At 45.6% G+C, this 22,190-nt stretch overlaps 1 protein-coding gene across 5 annotated transcripts in view; it reads left to right on the top strand.

The window, feature by feature from the left end:
- The window catches only part of LOC122713366 (solute carrier organic anion transporter family member 74D), a 78,444-nt gene that overhangs the window by 45,685 nt on the left and 10,569 nt on the right, over positions 1-22,190 (top strand). For 3 of the 5 annotated variants that reach the window (XM_043933738.1, XM_043933740.1, XM_043933737.1), the window contains 2 exons: positions 20,706-21,184; positions 21,576-21,946. In XM_043933738.1, the coding sequence (XP_043789673.1) occupies positions 20,867-21,184; positions 21,576-21,946 (689 nt within the window). In that variant the 5' untranslated portion in view covers positions 20,706-20,866. Of the gene's footprint in view, positions 1-19,552; positions 19,690-20,705; positions 21,185-21,575; positions 21,947-22,190 lie in introns of those variants that run through there. The other 2 variants (XM_043933739.1, XM_043933741.1) reach the window with 2 other exon arrangements.

Raw genomic sequence — 22,190 nt, 5'->3', positions numbered from 1 at the left:
GAAAAGGAGCGACGTACAACGCGAGCCCGAGAGAGAATATAATGTACCTAGGACGAGAAATTGGCCTACTTTTTTTAGGCCTGTTGAAAAATCATTAATATAACGACGCGAAAGTTGCACTCTTGAAATTCGCGTGAAAAGTGAAACGTGGGTGTAGGAGCATCGAAGCTCTTTAGATTTTTCGATGCGGAGGATTCCGCAGAAAAGAAAAGAAAAGGAAAAAAAAAAAAAAAAAGAAGAAGAAAAAGAGAGAGAGAAAAAAAGCCCACACACAAATTTCACCGTGCAAAACACGCAAGTCGTGAAAGAATTCCCACGTGATTCCGTCCCACGCAGTTAAAAAAAAAAAAAGTTCCGCTTCTCGAAGCGGAGGAGAACCGCGCAAAAGTTGAACGAATAAAGTTGTCGTTCTAATAGAACGAACCTTCGCGCTGAAAATACACACACCCTTTTGGGATTGGAAAACAGTTGCATCGCGGCTTAAATTTTTCCAAAACGATTGAAAATATCCTCGTTTTCGACTCGAACGATAAAACATTTTCCAGACCGATGTCATCTATACCTATTCCTCTGCGCTCCGAGAGGTGATTCGGAAAATTGGACGAGCGTCGTACGCAACAATCGTCGAGTCGTAAATCGAATTGGTTTCCAATGGTTCCAGGGGAGTTATAACCAACCACACCTCTCGATTTTTCGTTGGCTCGAGCAAGGGGAAATGGAGGATTCCTCGAAATTTCGTGAGACGCAAGAGCGGATTTGTCGTGGTACGAGAGTAAAGACACACGGGTTTACGTATGCGGAATACGTCCCGGCGTCGGCGACGGCGGGCGAGTTGCCATACGAAGGTCTCCTCGACGTCGTTTTCGGCAGCCGAAAGGGGGACCCTCGTGAAACGGGCGAAGGAGGGGAGAGTAGACGCGTGTAAAATCGTGCGCCTGTGTGCTCTTGCACGTACAATGTCGAAGAAAGAGAAACTGTATGTCTCTTTTTCCTCTTCTCCTTCTCTCTCTCTCTCTCTCTCTCTCTCTCTCTCTCTCTTTCTCGATTTCATTTTCCACCTCCCACACTCACCGATTTTTCTCTCTTTTCTTTTTTTTCTTTTCCACCTCGGTTCGCCATTATTTTTCCTTCACAATAGCGTTCTTCGTTCCCGTGCCCGTTTTCTTCTCTCCCTCCCTCCCATTGTTTTCCCTCTTTTTTTCATCCACTTTTTCTCTCGGTCATCCGCGCGTTCTTTTTTCTTTTTCTTATCTTCAATTCAGTTTCTCTCCGTCCTTGTTCGAGCGTGGCTCATCGTTCGTTTTCCCCTCCACTTTGTTCCTGTTCCTGTCTCGCTCTTCGCGCCTCGTTCGCTCCGTCCCGTCTCTCTCCCACCGTATACTCGCCTCGGTCGCACCAGCTACACACGCACGCGTGTCCCCGGCACGTGTGTCGCATCTCCGCGTCGTTCCTCCGGATTTTCTGTCCTCGTCCCCCCGCCGCCCGCTTTTTTATGGCTCGTTTTTCTTTCTCGTCCTCTCTTTCTCTTCCTTCCTCCACCGCTATTTCCTTTCTTCGATTTACCCCCCTTTCTTTTCCAACCAATCCTCGCGTACGTACGTACGGGTAACGCGTACGTTAAACATCATCAGCTGACCGTCATTCCCGAAATATGCCGTTCCTTTTTCTGTTCCAGAATCACTGTTATTTCCATTTTCCCATTTAGATTGGATCGTGGATCGATACGTTTAAAAAAGAAAATAAAGAGAGAGAGAGAGAACTTTTAACGATAGAATGTCGGCGCAATTAAGGAAATTCGGATAAGAGAAATTGGAAGAAAGGAGGAGCATGGCACCCTAACGAGGGGAACGATATTCTTATCGTTCACCGACAAATTTCTATCCTCCCCACACGACTTCCTCTCCCGGACGGCTCGTCTGCCTGGCAATAAACAGTCGATTTCTCTTTCGCTCCGATGCTGCTGCCGGTTTCTCGTCCCCGAGTTGTGTCACTCTTCGTCGTCGTCCGGTTGGAGCGTGTTCGTTGGCCGGAGCGTTGCTCGCTACGAAGGGGCCAAATAACTCCGAGGGGTAAACGACTTCCACGCGTGACGGAGCCTCGATGAAGCGCCGTGCGTGCTGGTCGAGGAGACAGGTTCGGGCATCCGGCAAACTCACCCGATTCGGATCGACGTTCCACGCTTGCTTCGATAACTTCGTCGTCGCTTTTCGAAATCGAGTGATTCTTTCTCCCAAAAAAATACGAGTATTTTCACCTTTGCGTAAGTGAGAAAAAAAAGAAAAAATCTGATCTCGAACGAGATGTACGTTCGTTACGATTTTTCGTTGCGGTGAACGCGAATTAATCGAGATACTCGATAAATAGAAATCCAAAGGGTTCAATAACACCAATGATATTTCCAACGTTTATCGATCGAGATAGTTTTTCCCTATCGATTTGCTTAAGATCGCATCGTTGCCGCGTGGGCGGTTCGCGATATCGTGCCTCGTCGACGAGATACCGGTCGTTCCCCGGATTCCAGTGTCTCATAAACGTCTGTTAGTTTCCGAACGACGCTTTCAATCCGACCGCTGTTCCACTTTCTGCTTTTACCGTGCTTTTCGACGTTCGCTTTCTTCCTACATTCGCGCTATGCGCAATGGAATCCACGATATCTCCCTTAAACTGCTTGGAATGTTTATCGATAGCACTTTTCGAATCGGGCCTGGTTATTCCATTCCCATTCCGTGCACGATATCTTGCATATCTTTCTTTCTTTTTCTTTTTCTTTTTCTACTCTTCTCTTTTCGAAAAATCGAATCGTTGAATCCACTTTTCATTTCACTTCTCGACGCGTCTCAATTCGTCGAGATCAAATCTCCTCCTCTCGTCGCGGAGGTTGCGAAAAATAATAATATCCTCCAATAATATTCTCCGTTGGAAGAGAGTACGCGACAAGTCAATGGTCTTCGCGCTTTGAATAAAACTCGAAGAGGATCCCGTGTGCGTGGGTGGTGGTTTATTCCCGGAGACGGAAGTGGGTCACAGCAGCCACCACCGTCGCGCGAATGAATAGGGGGTGGAAATGCATTCGTGTGCGTCGCGCAGCCAGGTAAAACGTGAATATCTTTCAGGTATATTCCTCCTTTCTCTTCCTCCCCTCCCCTACCCACGTGTATTATTTCCGACCGCGTCCAACGCTTTTATCCGATCGTCTTCCAATGCAAGTTTTTATCTTCTTTTCCAGTCTCTTTTTACTTGGAATTATTTTTTTTTTTTTTTACTCGAATAACGTTTACGTTAGAAACTTATATAAATTTTTCTTCGAACATCTTCTCATCCATCGTTCGATCTATTGATTCGAACTAATTAGAAAAGGATCATCTTCGATACTTCTTTCGACTCGACCGACCCACTTGGTCGGAAATTCTTTTATTTCATCGTCGAAGAATGAGCGATCTGCTCCAAGAAAAAAAAAAAAAAAAAGAAAGGAATCTCTCCGAATTCCAGAAATAATTCTAAGAAATTCTTCCTAGGAGTCCATTCATCTTCCTACGAGTCGAGCCTCCAAATTTCCCCAATATTTTTACAACGAGCCTTACTTAACGACAAATATTTCTAACGAGATTAACATCCAGAATCCTTGGATACGATACGAAGAGCTCCTCCGAAGTGTTGGTTGAAAAACACACTTTTTCCATAACGCGGCAACCGGTCGAATATTTTTTTCCTTTTTTTCTCCTTTTTTCGCCCGGTACGATCACCCCTTTTTGTCGGCGAGCGTTCAGCGACCGCGGCGCGAGTAGTAATCGGCGGGCCTGGCGTGTTTTTTGACGTCATTTCGCAAACATTTGCGGCCCGCCTCTTATTTCGTACGCGATACCCTCCTCCACCTCTTGTCGCGACCCGCAACGCGCGATCCGCTCGGAAGAGCAACTTTCGACGAGAGGTGATTCGCCTTTTTTGGGGCCCTGTCGCGGCGCGCGAGTCGTGGTCCCCCTGGTCCTCGACCGCTCCTCCACGCCGGCCCCTCTAATCGCGAATTCGAGACAGCTCGCACTTTCACTCGCTTCGTTCCCCCCTCGTTCCTCTCTCTCTCTCTCTCTCTCTTCCTCGTCTCTCCTCTCTCTCCTCTTTTTCCATCTTTCGAGGACCACGCGCGCGGGGCACCGTCGACACACGTTCGATTCGGGAATGCGCGAGCACGCCGCGGAATATCGAGTGGAACTTCTTCTGCTTCACGGTCTCCGGTCTTCTCTACTCTACACGCAGTCTGTGGTATACTACTTGGGACGGTGTTGCTGTTACGCGAACGCGGATTTCGGGAAGAGGTAAAAAGAAAAAAAAAAAAACCACACACGCTTTCTATTTTTTAGAACACTCTTGGACATTCGCCTTCTTCTTCTTCTTCTTTGCGAAAAATGTGAAAGTACACATTTAGTGCGTTTTTCAAGAGGAAAATTTGTATCCGTGTGTACATACGGTGGCGCGTATCGAAGTATAAGAGATATCATTTTTCGTTTCGCGTCGACTTTACCACCGGCTGCCCCGTTCGTACGTACGGCTTCAATTTCCATAGTTCGCGATGGGAACTGTGCCAATTCTTTTATCGATAAACGATTCGAAACCGGGATTCCAGTTAAGTCGTATATAAAAACTCGAGAGAAATCTCTCGAGGGAGTTTACGAATGTTTAAAGGATGCCAAAAAATGGAAGGAGAGGATCTTTGCAAATCTTTGTACGATCTTCAATTTGTAAACGCTCCATACACGTATCGTATCTTATCCTTCCCACCAATTTTTTTCCACTTTTTCCAATCGAAAAAAAAAAAAAAAAAGAAACAGAAACTCGAAACCGGTTGAGAAAAATCGTGATTAATCGTCGTGGGAAGAAACGAAAGTGTCTTTTGCCCGATCGAATCGCGATCGCGTTGTCGATCACGCGGACGGAAAAGTTGGGCGGGAGCAACGTTGTTGGAAAAAGTGGCAGCGGAATATTTTCACACGCGTCATTGATCGTCCACCGGTTGAAAGTCCACCGGGGCGAAGTTGCAACTCCGTTGCACATGCGTGCCCCGTTTCGAGATGTTTTGCACGTGCGTCGACACACACGCGATGTCGCGATGTCACGGATTGACCCAGTTGACGAGGGGTTGCAACCTCTCCCTCTCTTCGCGTTCGAGCCGAGTCGATCGAGCCCACTCGGCCCAAATAGACGCACACGCGTCCATTCTTCCTCGTCGCGCGAGAACGTCGCTGTGCACCTCCTCCTCCTTCCACCTCCGTTCAACCACGATTCCATCGACTCCGATGGAAGAATCGATTCGATGGAAGAATCTGGTTGGGAGAAACTGGGGGAGGAGGGGTTGGGCGGCGAACAAATCGAAAGATGCGAATTTTAGGAACGCGAGTCGATTCGCCTTATTTTCGCGGGGCGAATTTTCGAACCTCGCCGAAAGTAGAATCGAACGTGTAAAAAAGTTAGTCGACGGATAGACGATCTTTGGAGAGAAAGAATTTTTCAATTTAAGGAGTTGAATTACTCTATATATTTTTTTTTCCTTTAAACTTAGGAATCTCGATTTTAATTATATCAATCGTGGCAATTTGATAAAAGTTTCATTTATACTTTTATACTAGTGAGAAGCTGTCAGCTTTTTATTCTTCAAAGTCTTCAAAGTTCGTGACTTATTTTCCTAATCGGGGGGAATAAGCTCGGTTCCGCTCGATCTCGAGTTTGCACACGCGAGATGGTCGAACATGTCCGCTTATCCGGACGCAGGGCGGGTGGATAACCGTTTCAAGGTGAATTTGTAGAAGGATTGGATTATCCGTTTCCGGAGGGAAGTTTGTTCAACGAGTTCTACGTGGATTCTCCGTAATATTCTACGTGGCACAGGCTTTCATCGAATCCTCGAACGGATCTCGAACGGAGCTTTAAGCGCTGGAAGCGATCGAAAGACGACTTAAGCGAGGACTGAGTCAAAGGTGGAAGGTTTCTCGCGAATCCTTCGCGATGACAGGGAAGACGCAAGCCGTTTTCTCGTCATCGTTGGCGCGAGAGATAGCCGGAACACAACGAGAAAGTTGGGCAACGCCGAATTTCGGGAGGCGAATTCTTCCGTTAATGCAAATTGATCGCTCGCGTTCAAGCCCCGCTGCTTTCCCTCTCGATTTCTCTTTTTACTTTTAAACCGTGAAGCGACAATGTTTAAATATCGGTGAAAGGATCCTAAAAGTATGCTGGTAGAGGCCGTTAAGATAATCGGCCGAATATTCTTCCGCCCGGGGCGGTCCGTTTCTTTCTTTTCCGTTTCTGCTCCGGCGATAACGGGTTCTCTTTCGTTCATGATTTGCGCAACGATCCTCGTCGGGGACGGGTTCTCGATTATATTCGCCCGTCCAAATGCGCAGGGAGCGGCCGAAATTTACTTTACAACTCGAGAGACTCGAGAGACTGTCGCGATTTCACGCGATAAATTAGGTTAAATCCGATCTCTACATAGATATCGTCGAAATCGTTCTTTAATTACCTACTCTACATATATATATATATATTTCAACAGGTTTTTCTTTTCTTTTCTTTTCTTTTCTTTTCTTTTCTTTTCTTTTCTTTTCTTTTCTTTTTTTTTTTAATTAAATCACTGAGATGTAACTCATTCAGATGACTTAAAAAATGACTTAAAAGCGTAAAAATATTAGGAGGATACGGTTTGGCAGATCGATTCTAATAATTACGTATTATCGGGAGTTTGATCTTTCTTCCGGGCACGGCTTGCTTATATTTACCTCGAAACGCAAAGAACAACGTCTCGGACAAGCCAATATCTTAGCCGAGCAGTGAATAGCTCGACGTTTCCGCGTACCGCGTAACTCGAACCGAGAACTTGAACCTGGTTCGCCCCTGAAAGGAATCGAATCGATCGTCGAAACGGAACATCCCACCTCCTTTTTATTCCCTGCCTCTCTCTCTCTCTCTCTCTCCCCCTCTCTTCTTCTCTTCCCCTCCCGGACATTTCTTCGCTTCTGCACGTGCACCGATAAGAGTTTATGCGTCGAAAATCTTTATGGGGTCCGTCCGCGCGAACATAAAGATGGAGGCACACGATCGTAAACGCGGCTTAATGATCATCGATAATTCAGCAATTACGAGCTGTACTCGTACGTCTCTCTCTCTCTCTCTCTCTCTCTCTTTCTTTCTATATATATATATATATCTTTTCCTGTCTAACGGTGTTAATTGAACCGTTCATCCCGAACGGTTGCCTTGAACGAGGCAAAGAATTTTCGCTACCACCATTTCCCATCATTTTTTCGAAACATCGTCGAAGAGATTTTTCGTATATAATATATGTAATATATATTTCTTTTTCTTTTGGGGATCTTGGAAAATTATTTCCTTCTCGATTTTCGAAAATGGGGGAAAGGGTTGAAGTAATTTTCCTCGATCGGGATTCAGCAGATCGTTCGACTCGAGGAGAAAAGAAAGTCTTTATCGAGCTTTTCCTTTTCCGCGGTGAATTTCGAAATCAGGGAGAAAAAAATCTGGCCGAGAAATTCGTATGAAACGGTGCGGAGTATCTAGGCCAATGCACTCGAAATCTCTCGATACAGCGGCAGGGGTTGCTATCCGAAAACGGGTGAATAATATCGGAGATGACTCGATCGAAGAGGGTGGTGGAAAAAGCGGGAGAGAGGAGCGTGCGAAACGAAAGGAAAGAGACGGACGAGGGACCGTGTTATATGAACGAATGAGAGGAAGGACGAGACGCGGACGACGAAGGGGTTGGAAGGCGTTGGAAGAGGAACGAAAGAAGAGGAACGACGACGATGAATCCAGAGGAAAATAAGAATACGAGAAACGAGTGGACGAAAGAGAGGTGGAACGGAGGGGAAGAAAGAAAAAAAAAACGAGACAGATGGGGCAAAGTGGCGGAAAAAAGAGAGAGGGAGAGATGGACCGCCCACGCTCGAGCACAGAGAGCGAGGAGTGTGCTTCGCTCGGTGCTTTTACTCGGGCGAAGCGCGATGTCGGCGAACCGTGTGTCTCGAAGTAGGTCAGGTCTCAATGACGGTGCCGCAGAGCCTTCGGTCTCTGTCTACGTGCATGCGCGTACCAAGCCAACCGATGCACATGCATTGCTGCTACCCGTCGGTGCAACGTGCTGCCGCGCTCTACTATCTTTCAACTATGCACGCCGAACCCTTTTTTCCCGCGCCCGCTTCTTCCATCCACTTCCTCTCCCACTTTGCCTCAGATCCTCGAGCTCTGACGTCCGTTCTTCCTTCCTTTTTCCGGATCAGCCCTCCTCTCTCTCTCTCTTCCTCCACCTACTCTCCGTGATTTTCGCCCGAATCCGTTGGACGAATCCAGCGGAAAAAGAGAGAGAGAGAGAGAGAGCCTCCCTTCGCTCAGAAAACGAACCGTTCTCTCAGAGAACTGCTTGCTCCAGTTTCTCCTTTTTCCTCCACTTTGACCAGGTCACGAGGGAATTGATTCGAACGTCTCCTCCGGTAAGGAGGAAGAGGGGAGAGTAGGGAATCGGCGAACGACAATGAGCAATCCAGTGGATGGAGTGGGTAAAGATTCGGGTACAAGGGGTTTTTGAAGCGGGAAAAACGGATACAGGCGCGCGACGCTCGTAGGTGTGTAGGCGGGCAATTAGTAGGGTTTCGAGCGAAACGAGAAACGAGAGGAGGAGGAGTGGTGGATTAGGAGCACGATCTCGTAGCGAAAGATTCCACTTACGCGTACCACGACACGTCACGGCGTAATCGGAATCAATTGAAATTGGGTGGGAGGGGCGAAATAGAAGAGGCATAGAGGAAACTGGCGTGACGGTTGCTACACGGAAATTGGCCTCGGGCCGAAGAATCGCTCGGCCTCTCTTTTAAACGACTTCCTTCAATGAAACGGAGAAGAAAGAACGGGGACGGGTGGAGAGGAGTGGAAGGGAGGAATGGTAGCCGGAGGGTGTCGATGAGAGAAGCGGCAGCCAGGCTAGACCAGGTCATACCAATTTGTTTCATCAAGCAAAGTGTGTGTAATGCGAGTGTATGATGCAACCGCGTGGAAGCCGGGACCGTGTCGTTCGCGCTCCAGGCTTGCACCTACCTACCTACCTACCTACCTACCTACCTACCTACCTATCTACCTACCTACCTATCTACCTACCTACCTACCTACCTACCTACGTGCTCCTCGATATCTCGATTATCGAGCGTCCGAGTTCACCATGGGAATATGGGACATTCCGCAGCTGCGTACATGCCGCGCTCTCCGCTAGAGCAGTAGCTTCGAGATCCTCTCGGAGATTCCGCGTCTCTCGCTCGTCTCCCCTTTCTCTTCTACCCCTCTCTCAACCCTCCTTTGGGTTCGTCGTTGACCTCTTTTTCCTTTTATTTTTTTTTTTTTCTCTTAATTATTTCTGCCCCCCGGATTTATTTATACCGTGTGTCAGTTGTACCAGGTGTTGTTATCGAGTTTCGATATAAATTATCTCCACGAGTGGAGATAATTGGTCGAAGAAGCGTTTTCTCTCTTTTTTTCTTTTTCGAGCCAAACTCTTCGCTGAGTCGTTCGACGCTCGAGGTGAGCGTCGTCCGTAAGGCGACGCGAAGTTTGAATACAGAAGTTGTCCATTGCCTCGCTTTCAACTTACAAACCACTATTGAGGGACCGGACGAAATTGGCCGAATAGCTCGTAGAAAGACACTTGGAGCTATTTTCCAATTAATAATCTAGGTGGCAGTCGTTTCGATACTGGAATTAGGTGTGGAAGACGTCGCTCGTGTGACGGCTCAATTGAGAGGTTCGAGTTTCAAAACCGACCGCAACGATCTCTCCCTCATCTTTGTACTGTTAATAAACTCCACTATATCCGACTATATTTATATATTAAAACTATGACGCGCTACTATTGCACGCGTATATACGTACAACGTGGGATACACCCGATATATGTTGGTGCGAGAATCGTATCGCGTTGAAAAAATTATTCGAAAGTATTCGTGCGATTTATGCGCACAGTCGCGTCACGTGGTAACGATCCGATGCAGTTTTACGGCTACGTCACCGATGCTTACCATCGATTTAGAGAGTAGGTCGCAGATGCGCACCTGCTGCGTCTAAAAGTTTGCCGCATCTCGACTCCTCTTTTCATCCCGATCCTTGTAAACAAGATGTTGCCACTCGCCCCCTTAATTTTATTTTTCATCTTCTACCTTCTTAGCAAGGTAAATAAGTAAGTAACGTCCAGTCCATCTTGCGAACCTACTTTCGTTCGCTCTCTAATAAATATATCGCGTACGATTGTTCTTTTGAAACACTTTTTGAAATAATCGTGAATTTTAATTATATTAATAAACGTTTCAAGCGTCTCTGATTAGCAGCAAAATAAAAAGAAGGTTTGAAAAGAAATCGAACGTGTATATATGTGTGTGCGTCCCGCGATAACACGCTTGAGCAATCCTTGATCCGTCCTGAAATGTTTCCAACAATCCCTCCACTCCTTTGGAAGAGAGGGATGGATACGCAAAAGGATGATCTATCAATTACTTTTACTTTTAAACTGGCTGAAAGCCGCCGTGACACGGATCGGCCCTCCGCGTATTCAACGCGGAGAAGAAAGGAAAGAGAGAGAGAGGGAGAGATCTCTCACACCTACGCCAACGTCAGCCTCGACATCTGGGACAGGCCGCAGCTGCGAACCTGTCGCACTGCAACTGCAACTCGGCGACCGAGGTCATCCGGCCAGTCTCGCCTCTCTTTTTCTCTTTCACCCGTGCAGCATAGCTGCTGCCTCGGCTTTTTCACTTTCTTTCGCTCTCCCCGCCACGCTCCATCCGTGAATTTCGCGCGCTCCATTGTCGTCGGTGGATGATCGATCGTGGAAGCTACTCGTCTTAGGTATTTCGATCTTATCGGACGGGCAAGTCGAAGATCCTCGATCTTGAAGAAAAGTGGATCGTTGGTGGATATTATTAACGGAAGATATATTTCGTTTCGTATATCGCGCTCCCTCGAAACTCGTCGAAATCGAGTCTCTGATTTTCCCACGTAGCGAAGTTTTCTCGTCGACGTGGAGCGCGTTCGAGCAAAGTTTCATCATCGGCAGGATCGTCGATGAAATCGGGTCGCAGGTGGGCTCTTCTTCCTCGGTCGCGGGAGACAGCTGACGGCTGATTTATTAGCGACAGCTCTACTTGCCACTCTCGTTCTCGCACATTTAAATCAAAATCTATTTTCGTCCGTTCTGAAAACGATTCGCGCGAAGAATAAGCGACAAATTCGCTTTCTCGACGAATCTCTACCTCTCTTCAAATTTCACGCGATTTTAAAATAGAGAGAGAGAGAGAGAGAGAGAGAGAGAGAGTAATGTCTTCGATTAGATATTTCGACCAACTGCTCCATCGAGATCGAGAAAAACCCTTTCGACTTTTTTTTTTAATTTTCCCAATAAATCTCTCTCTCTCTCTTTCTCTGTCTCGAGGAAGGCCAGCATCGCCATCCACTTTTCCACGGATTCCAAGAATATTTCTGGACGGTTGTTAACGAGGCTACGAACGATTCATTTCGCATACGGCCTTATGCGCGCGCACCGAAGAATTCGCGGGGAATGAGATTTCCGCGAATTCATTAAGGGTACCGCCGGTAGGCCCCTCGCGCCGGCTGCTTACATAGATGCTGAACGCTTGAAATAAATACGTGCATAAAACTTTGCGAGCGGGCAAACAGCTGCACGGGTGCATCGGTGCGCTGTGAGGGCCGGCTAGAGATGGGATCAAGCCGCGTTCACGTTTAACCCATTCGAATTCTTCTATCCAACATTTTTTCGGTATTTATTAACTTTGGTTCGCCTCGTTTTTCGATCGGGTCCTTGATGAAAGTCTTCCTTAACGAAAATTAATACGCGATCGCGGTATATGTTCGACTTAATTTTGAACCGAACCGTGGATCGATTTGTTCGTCCCAACTCATTTTTCTCGGGGGATTAGAGAGAAATCAGAATAAGATGTGATCGTACAGTCGCGTAAGGATGTCGTCGACGAATTATTCATTATCGCGTTATCAGGCGGCCATTGTTGATCGATCTAATCACTCGTTTCGATCCCATCTCTCCGGACGCCGGCACACCTGTGCACCGTGTTCACCTGACTCGCATAATCCGCCGGCTAGAATGTGTTCACGATATATAGCGAGCGCTCGGTGTCCGACCGGTCGTGGGAAGGGTACGAAGGGCGGAATAGAAACCGTGCGCGAAAAATTTCTCCCCGTCGCAAAATTAATTATGGAATTACACGCGTGCCATAAATTATCTCTGGCTATTAATTAAAAGCTTGAAATTCTTCGAACAAACTTGAAACTACTGTAGGAAAAAAAAAAAAAAAAAAAAAAGAAGAAGAAGAAGAAAGGAAAAGGAAAAAAGGACGATCACGGTTGCCAAGGCTTTCAACGCTATCGGCGATAAAACCGTATAAACTCGAAATACGAGTAATTATAAATCACATCGGTCGATGATGGGATCGAATCCATACACGGCTCGACCGAAGCGTGAAAGTTTCGAATCGATTCGTATCGCTTAACGCTCCACGTGCAATCCCCTCGCGTTTGTCGCGTTTGGGTGTCGAAGAACAGCCAAGTTGGACGCACGTGGCCGGCCACGCGAGTTGCGAACACGCCAGAAGCGGGGGTCGGTCGATCTTTTATCTCCTCTTATTCTCGCTCGCTCTCCCTCTCATCGAGTATTAATTAACGTCCTTAATCTCTACATCTCCTGATCGATGAAATTATATATATCAATGCCAGGCCTTGAATATTTTTCCCTATTCTTCGATTCGTCGGATTTGTTTTCGCTCTCTTCGAGTTCGTCGATCGTCGACATGGTCAATTTTTGAACGACTTCTAATTCTATTGATTTTTTTTTTTAAAAAAAGGGGTATTTTTAATCTTCGCGATACGTACGTTTCCGTTCGACGAGCACGGAATGTGAAAATTACCAGAGGACGAGGAAGAGATGGTCTCCGCCGATTAGAAATTTTCCTTTCGTTTAACATTGACACGAGGCTTGGACGCGACGGATGCGTGCATCGGGCGGCCTTGATGCGGTCTGGATGCAAGCGCGAGTTGGCGTGTTATTTGACCAAAAAAGATGCCACCGATAGCGGCGCATGATTGTTGGTAATTTGCGGCGAGGGGCAACCGCGGTCGTGAATATAATCTATTATTATTGCATCGCGCTGTGTCCACCGTAATGCTCCACGCTACTATCCATCACCGCTCTGCTCGTTTCAGAATATTCCATCTCCGCTATTCTCCTCTTCCATCCATCCACCGATGCGTTTCCTCTTCTCTTTGTATTTTCAATTTTCTTCAAACGACCTTTTGAAAAATTCTCTGAAAATTAAAGAAAATAATCTTTGTTCAACGCCTCTGAATCTGAATTTAATATTGTAATTTCGAAATTCGAGATCTGGTCTAATACGTGGTCGACGATGAACGGCGGTAGCCAATCCGAAGTGGCGCGCGGATGCGACACCGTGTCGGATGGCCTTCGCGCTCGTAAAAGTTGTCGAGTATTCGGAATAACGTTGGAACGGAGCGGAGATCGTCCTTGCGCCAATGTTTTTTCGCGACTTGCCAACTTTCCAAAGGGAACGTCGGATTTTATATTGCGGGATCGAATCCGTCGTTCGAGTTGTTTCGGGGTTTGGGATAGGCGTGGTTTTACGGTAGGCGGTTTATAAAGATTGGATTGCGTCTCGTTGCGGCAATTAACCGGTTAATTGAGCCTGGTGTCATTTCAGGAACGATGTTTATCACGGGTTGTAATTGGGCCTTTGATTTCAGCGAGTTGGATTTTTGTCGGTTGATTAATTTAAAACGAAGTTGTTTCCAGTAATTTTATCCAGTAAATTAATAAATGGCTTGTTTCCTCTCCCTTCTTTTTTCTTTTTTTTTTTTTTTTTTCGCGCATCCATGCTCCGTTGCTACGAATAATAATCGGGGAAGAGAAAGACAGGCGGAAGAGGTTGTCAAGCTTTCTTTCGAAAAATGCAAAGAGAAAGGAATAGGAAATATACGGAATCGTGTATACACGGAATTTTGCTGCGATGCTACGATATTAAATACCTGATCCGGAATTGGAATTGGAATTTGAATTTTTTTTCTCTGCAATTGTGCACGCGAAGGGTTGTATCCTCGGGCTCGTTGTTACAAATATTAACGAGATCCGAGAGGGGTGTAAGGCCGGGTATAAAAGGCCGCGTAAAAAAAAAAAAAAAAAAAAAAGAAAAAAGAAAAATGAACGTTGGAGCCTTTATTACCCGTAATTTCCGTGCAAGTTTATTGCCGGACCGAATACCGACTGTTATTAATATAGGGACGTTTATCTATCATTACGAGCCGTATCGGTTCGGACTTGGCTATTAATGGCAGCGCGAGATAGTATAAATTTTCGTGGATCGACGATCGAAATATAATGCGCGCGTTTGTAACCGGTATCTCTCGAGGTGTGGTGCACGCTGATCGATGGTTCCAGCGAAAAAAATATAGGACGGGGCAGCTCGGAAGCGGCATTTATCATGCATGCGTCGAATTACGCGCGCTGATCGGAGCGAAGGAAATCGACGGGGGAGAGAAAAAAGGATAGAGAAAGAGAGAGAGAGAGAGAGAGAGACGAGAAAGGGACGAGTTTTGATTTTGGTTGCACCGGTTCTTCGTTTCGTCTTCGCGCCGCTCTAATGACACGATTTTCATGTTCTAGTTTCCATTAAACTCTTGCTTTCTTTTCTCGTACGAACGAGATATCGAACGAGCTCATCTTTCACTCTTATTTTCGTTCGATTCATTTCGCCTTGCCTCTTTTTTTTTTTTTTTTTTTTTTTTCATTAAATTCTCGTTATCCAACGCTCGACTCGTATAAAACCCGTGGAAATTGAGCTTTCGATTTAGGCTTCGTTTTTTTGCACGCGTACCCGATTCCATTTCGATCTTAATTAATGGCACGAGTTAACCATCCCTCTCGCTCTCGCCGAGTCCATTAACGATAATCGAGCTCAATAATCGAAATTCGATGTGAATTCAATCTCGTGACTCGCAAGAAACTGGAACAATAATCGTCTCTCTCTTTCTCTCTCTTTTGTACGATATTACGATTTATCGTTGATTTGCAAGTTGATAAATTGGCAAATTGGAAGAGAAAGAGACAAAGAAACAAAGAGATTTTCACTTTCTTAGAAAATTGGTTCTCTGTCTCGCTCTCGATCTCTATTTTTGCCGCTGCGTTTATCGCTTTCCAGAACGAGATCGGGATCGGGATTCCCCTCCTATTGTTACGAGCCACCGGGAATTACTTTCGCTGCTTTCGATTTTGCCACGACAACTGTGATTTAACGGAGACAACTGTTCGAAACGATTGTTGCAACCACTTTCATCCACTCTCGATTACCACGGCCGATCCACCATTATTTCGGATGGGATCTAGAATCACGATGCCTTTTCAGAAAGGAAAATCGGCGCGCTGCCACTTCCACTTTCGTTTCGCAAAGAGAAACGAGTCTGTCGGTTTAATTGTTCGTTCGTTCTTTCTTCCAATCATTTCTTTCTTTCTTTCTTTCTTTTTTTTCACTCCTTCCTTCTCCAGAACCAGAAGACATTAACATTTCAATTCTCTTCGTATCTCTCTCCGATCCGAATTCGACTCGACGTCTTTTTCCTCGATCGTTGTCGTTCGTCGAGAAAACGAACACGATACGACGATTTGAATTTTCCACGAGCTGGCGTACGCTCGTGTAAAAGTGTAATTTGAGCGTGGAAGATTAAACGAGGCCTCGCCGACGAAAGCAGTTTCCCACTTATCGGCCGATTCACTTTCGATCGGCAGCTCGCAAACGCGTGTCGCAAATCTTTGCAATTGCCCTCAAGAAAGTAAGTGGAAAGCAGCGAGATTTATATTCTACTTTGATGTTCCCAGCAAACTTGTTGAACCTGATCTTGAATCTGGTTTACGTTCACGTTCGTGTATATGGAGCGACGTATGGAGAACGATCGAAGAATAATTTGAGCTACTTTTCCGGAACAATAAATAATAACGAACGGGTGATCGAAACCGGACGAGGCCGATGGAAGAGAAATATAGAAAAATAGATTTTGCCGCTTTTCTTCTTCTTCTTCTTCTTCTTCTTTCCTTCGTATAAATAACATAACTTCTCACGATACTCCCCTTCCCGACGACGAGCAACTCTTCGTTTCGATAAATAACGCGATATTCCTCTGTTTTTCTTTATCCATCGAACAACCATTAGACAATTATCATTTTTCCCGCTGTGGAGAACGGTTCTATCCTCGAAACGATCGATCGGAATGACTTTATAAAGCCTGTTCAAAAAGGGGAAATTGAGCGTGAAAAGGTAGCAAAAAGACGCGCGGCATTGTCCATTGCGCAAAGGCCGACGAGACGGCCACGGGGTTCTCCACTTCATCCATCCATCCATCCTTTTCTTCCGTTCCATTTTCTCTCCGTCAAACGTTCCAAACTCGTTTCTTTCGTCGTCCATTTTATCCTGGAAAACGATCGATTAACGATCGTTTACCGCGTGACAACTTGTTGCGAACGTAATTTTTTCTTTCTTTTTTTTCCCCCCCTCCCCCAAGATTCAGATTTGAAAGGTGATCGGAGAGAAATTTTCTTTTCATCTTCTCGATTCACTTTCGGATCCGGAAAAGAGCGGTTACGAAGGGGACACGATATCGAATGGAATGGAATCTAGGGACGATGTTTTCGTGGCTGATTTATCTCTCTATAATCGACGTAGTCGAATATAGAATTTTTCTTTCTTCTCTTTTTTTCCATTGCCTCCACTTTCGATCACGTGCTCGGCCTTCCAAGCCGGTAGTCTCTTTTGGGTCGCTCTGTACGACAACGTGTGCACGGTGCTGCTGGCATTGAGTTGTAGTCGTAGTAGAATAGAGCAACTAACCAACTAACCACGAGACGTCAGTAGGACAGTGAAAGGCGACCTAGACCAAGTCTCTCCGGCGGCGCAACGCTGCTGGAACTTGACGAAGGAACGCCGATGTTTTCGTGCACGTGTATACGTATACGTGAGCCTCGCTGCTCGCCCAAGTGTTCGTGTATTGCATCTCCGGAGGCGAGCCGATCTTTCTGACCCGATCAACGGGAAATTGGGACAAGTTGCGACAATTGTCCACTCGCAACGACCTCCAACATCCACTGGAACGTGCACTTGTTTCGCATCTGCGAATCTACACCGTGTTTATTATTATTATTATTATTATTATTGTTATTATTATTACTATCATTATCATTAGAGAGGATGAGTTTACATAATTCATCGAGGGACGAATTTATTGGGGGCAAACGATCGTTCTTGTTAGTTGGTCGGATCGCCAGATGCTCGTTTTTATAGAGGGTTAAGGACGAGTCTCTCTCTCTCTCTCTCTCTCTCTCTCTCTCTCTCTATGTACGAGTCGAATGGACAAACGATGAAAGTGTGTATATATATATATATATATATTGGAAGATGGATAATCGAATAATATATAAATAATAAGTAAGCTTTCGTCGCGGCGAGGCAAGCACGTGGGCTCCCAGCAACAACTCTTACGAGATATTTGAGTCCTCCATTCAAGCCTACGGCAACATACCACGGCAATTTATTACCGGAAATTTCTTTTCTCGTTGCATCATACCTGGTTCCACGGGAGTCGTACCCAAATCCCTCTGAACGAAATCTCACGATGAGAGAGAGTACGAGAGGAGGTATTGATTGGTGGAGGATTGGCCGCGCGAGAAATGGAATCCTCGGAATTTTTTATCCCTTTTCCCCCAGAGGGGAAGAAAGGACACGGGTTATCGATCGAACGGTGCCGTTACGCGCAAACGGTTTCACAAGTTTCCATAGATCTTTTTTCTTTTTTTTTTTTTTTTTTTTTTCCATCACCTCGATCGTTCCATCGTTCCTCGATAAATCTTTTCGAACGAGGTAGAGAGTCGAAGAGAGCGAGCGAATAGCAGAATCCTAAAATTATCCCCGATTCTACCGGTGCCGCTGATAAACAAACCGTTTTTCGTTTAAAATAACACGTCCCGAATGGAACGTTCTCTTCGTGTTATCCACGATACGGCTTGCGCGTGGATAAATATTCATAAGTCTCGATTCCTCGAGAAAAAGTTGGACGAAGAATCGGGGAGGATGGAAAAAATCGGTGGTTTTCGATCGAATCGGATGGAGGAATTTTCGGGAGGCGTGGAAAAAAAGGATTTATGATTTAGGATTTAGGATTTAGGAAGGGAAATGGGGCGAGCGTTGAGAAGGTTTGGGTGCGGAGAAGGTGAGAGGACATCTGGTCCCCCTATTGGAAGGAGGGCGCCCTTTCGATTTCGTTCCGATCCGAGTCGTGGATGCCCTCCTTAAACGAGGGAAAGTTTGATCGGTTAATCGAAACTGATGTCGATCCACGGCACGGGATTCAAATTTTCCTTTATATTTTCCAATCTAAGCAAATAAATCTCGCTTTGGAACGCGAGATTTTTACTTTATATATAGCAGAAGATAGAAGGATTTCTCTTCCTCATGCTTGCTTAAAATTTTAATGACTCAAGCCATCAAAGTTTATGTCGATTTGTCACGAATGGATTCCTCGCTAGATATTGTTCTCGTCCATACGTTGGGAACGTATAACAGGGTTCAAAGATCGAGGCAATCTCGGCCGGGGAATTAACGACGGAGGATTTTAGAAGGAGATTAAAGAGACAATCCCAACGAGGAACCCGTACGAAGGCCTCGTTCCTGGAACGCGTTAACCTGTTCCGGAAACAGGTCCACGTCAAAACAAACGTTAATGACAATAATTAAACTTTTTTTTATTTCCATCGAACAGCGGTCGCCGAGCTTAAAGAAACGCGTGATTTATCGTTCGACCACTTCCTGCATGGGATTAGACGTCAAGGTTACACGTTGAAGACCTCTGAAGTCGTAAAATCAACCGTTGAATTCGATTAGAAACACGCGTGGAACAGAGAATTGTCCATTGGTTGACGGAAATCGCGAAATACCCTCGGCGTTGCGAGCGGTATTGGACGAGTTAATGGATTTACGGAAGATTGTTCCCTCGACACGTGTGAGATACACCAAGGTATATACCTATCCAAGGCAGACGCGCGACGTTTAAAACATTAACGGGTCAATGGCGCGGCGAAACGACGCTGCACCGTAAACACATTCGTATTCTTGGACAGGGTTTTCGGAGGTCGGTTACCGCGCGTGGCCAATTAACGTCGAAATAAAATCCGCTCGTGCGCCATTCCAAAGAGTTTTATTATCATGCGCGGGGCCATTCGACAGGAAGTTTCTTTGCCTCTTGAATCATTTCGATCGTTAACGAAATCGTCCTCTTCTTTCGTTTCTTCGTTTCGTCGCGAGAATAATATTATTCCTGATCACGATCACGCGAGCAGTCCAAGGATTTTCTTTCTTTTCTCGATTTTGAACTTTGCTCGAGAGAGAGAGAGAGAGAGAGAGAGAGAGTGGAGAAATTGTTGGCAAGTACTTTCGGGGCACCCGGTGTGTGGCTAGACGCAGAGTTCCAGTCCGCAGACTCCTACTCGCTGTCAGTGAAAACCGCATCGATAGGATAGTCGGTGCAATGGAACGCGAGGGAAATGAGAAAAGTCGGGCACCGATGAAAGTGAGAGGACACCGGCTACAGGCCGTTTCAACCTTCTCGTTTCCTTTCGTTTCCGTACGAGGAGAAAGGATCTCTATCCGTTTCCTTCTTTTCTTTGTCCTTCTGCTTGTTGAAAATTCAATCGTATCTACCTGCGATCGCTTTCTAAATAATATCGAGGAATTCCGCTATTGTTCCATAGAAAGTTCACTTTTACTCGAAATTTACAATTTACAATTCGAGGGAATGACGATTTTTTCTTTCTTTCTTTCTTTCTTTCTTTCTTTCTTTTTTTTTTTAATAAATATATATATATATGTATATATATTTTTCTCGTAAAACTTGGCGTAAGATTTGAAAAAGATGGCGAGGAATTTCATTACCCGTGGAACACAATGCTAATCGCGATTTCGCAGAGACACAACGGACGACCGGAGAGACCGTTGTTATAAATAATACCGTGACGTACGTAACTTAGTTATTCAAAAATACAAAGTGCATCTCGAAAGCGTTTCGAACGGATGATAAATAGCGACCGCGAGTTTGACGATTTATTCCTGGACACTTTGCTATCTCTCTCTCTCTTTCTCTCTGTCTATCTCTGTCTCTCTCTCTCTCTCTCTCTCTCTCTCTCTCTCTCTCTCTCTCTCTCTCTCTCTTTCTCTTCCCTCCCCCCTCCCTCGACGATCGCCGTAGAGATGGTTACGCAAACGCGTAACCGACCTTTAAAAAACGGATAACAACGGATAAAAATCGGATGGAAAAAAAAGAAGAAACTCATCGCCACCTTCGATACGAAATTCCTCGAAATCCATCGCGTATAATCGTGTCATCGGCATCGGTATTAAATCTTGGAGAAAAAAAAATTAATCATTCGACCAAGGCGTAAAAAACCAAGAATGTTATTTATTTAATTTATTCCCTCGTCGAAATCCGGCCGGCGAGGATGCTACTTCGTCAAAGATACTCGATACGATATTCATCATCGGCTACGTTTGAACTGATCGAACAATTTTTTTCTCTCCTTTTTTTCGCAGGTTGACCGTTCGAATGGAAGTCGTTTGAGCGGTCGAGAGGATCCTCCCACGAGGAAGAATCCCGGTTTGAGAGTGAAGAGAGCTGCGAGGAGAGAGAGAGAGAGAGAGAGAGAGAAGACGAGAGGAACACAGGGTAGCGGATCGGTAATAAACGAGATACAATGGCGGGCGAAGACACGCAAATCCTTGCGAACGGGAACGTGGAGGCGCTCACGATAATTCCACCGAAAATGGCGAACGGGAACGGGCTGATCTGCGGGAAGCAGCACAACAACAATGGATCGATACCTAATGGAAAGTTGCACGAAATAACAGCGGCGGAAAACGGGAAATTGATCATGTCCGACGAGAAGTCGAGCAGCCTTCACACGGAGTTCGACGATGCCGATGTGTCCTGCGGCTGGGGCCCGTGCAGGCCACACTGGCTTCAATACTTCGCCACGAAGCAGGCCTTCCTGGTCACCTTCTGCATCACCTGGGTTGGTTTTGGGTTAGGTTTTGGTTAGCTTTTGGATCAACTTTTCGCTTCGATCGAGATCTAATCTAATTCTCGAGGGAGAAGAGTGGATCTCCAGCCTTGTGTCGCTGCCGAGTATTCCCCAATCTTTCGAACGAATCGCGAATATGTAAACACTTATTCCCTATAAGATAAAATAAAAAAGAGACAAATCTCGAGAAAAGATTGGAAAACACGGAACTTTTAGATTATATTATCTCTATTATCTTTCCCTATTTTTGATAACGAGTCGTTGATCAAAATTTTTTCGTTAGTTAGTTTATTCATAACGTATAGCGACTAATAATAAGCGTAGCGATATTAAATTTTATATATCGTTGAGATCGCTGATTTCTGTATCGTGATTTCCACAGGTTCTTCAGGGAATGTACTACACGTACTTCGTCTCGGTGATCACGACGATCGAGAAGCTGTTCCAGATACAGTCGAAGACCACCGGTATTATAATGTCAGCGACGGAGATCGGGCAGATCGGTTCCTCTCTCCTGCTTACGTATTACGGGGGCCAAGGTCACCGGCCTAAGTGGATCGCTTGGGGCATGATCCTGTTCGCGGTGAGCTCGTTCACCTGCTCGATGCCCCATTTCATCTTCGGTGAACAGCTGATCCATCAGAACGAGATGTTTCTCAGCGGGGTCGAGGGTGGTGACCCGAACAACACCCATCCCATTCCTGCCAACCTCTGCAAATTGCAGGAACGATCGGAAAATTCTACGCTCGGAAGGTAAACGTAGTAAATCTCTTTTTTTTTCCACATTTGTCGATTATCGTTCGTTCGTGTATTTTTTTTTTTTTTTTTTTTTAAACTCTCCGCATTTCCCTCTCCTCTCGAAATTGTGTTGCAATTTCTGCTTATCTCTATCTTTACCTGCCTCCTCCACGATGTATCGATCGTACCTTTTTCTTTTTTTTTAAATGGGTTAGGTCTCTCCGTCTATAAATATAATAATAAAAAAAAAAAAAAAAAA

The sequence above is a fragment of the Apis laboriosa genome, unplaced genomic scaffold (assembly GCF_014066325.1).
Source record: "Apis laboriosa isolate Shangri-la unplaced genomic scaffold, ASM1406632v1 scaffold23_cov150, whole genome shotgun sequence".
NCBI classification, from domain to species: Eukaryota; Metazoa; Arthropoda; class Insecta; order Hymenoptera; family Apidae; genus Apis; species Apis laboriosa.
Note: the sequence above shows the minus strand (reverse complement) of the source record. Positions and strands in the feature narration are given on the sequence as shown.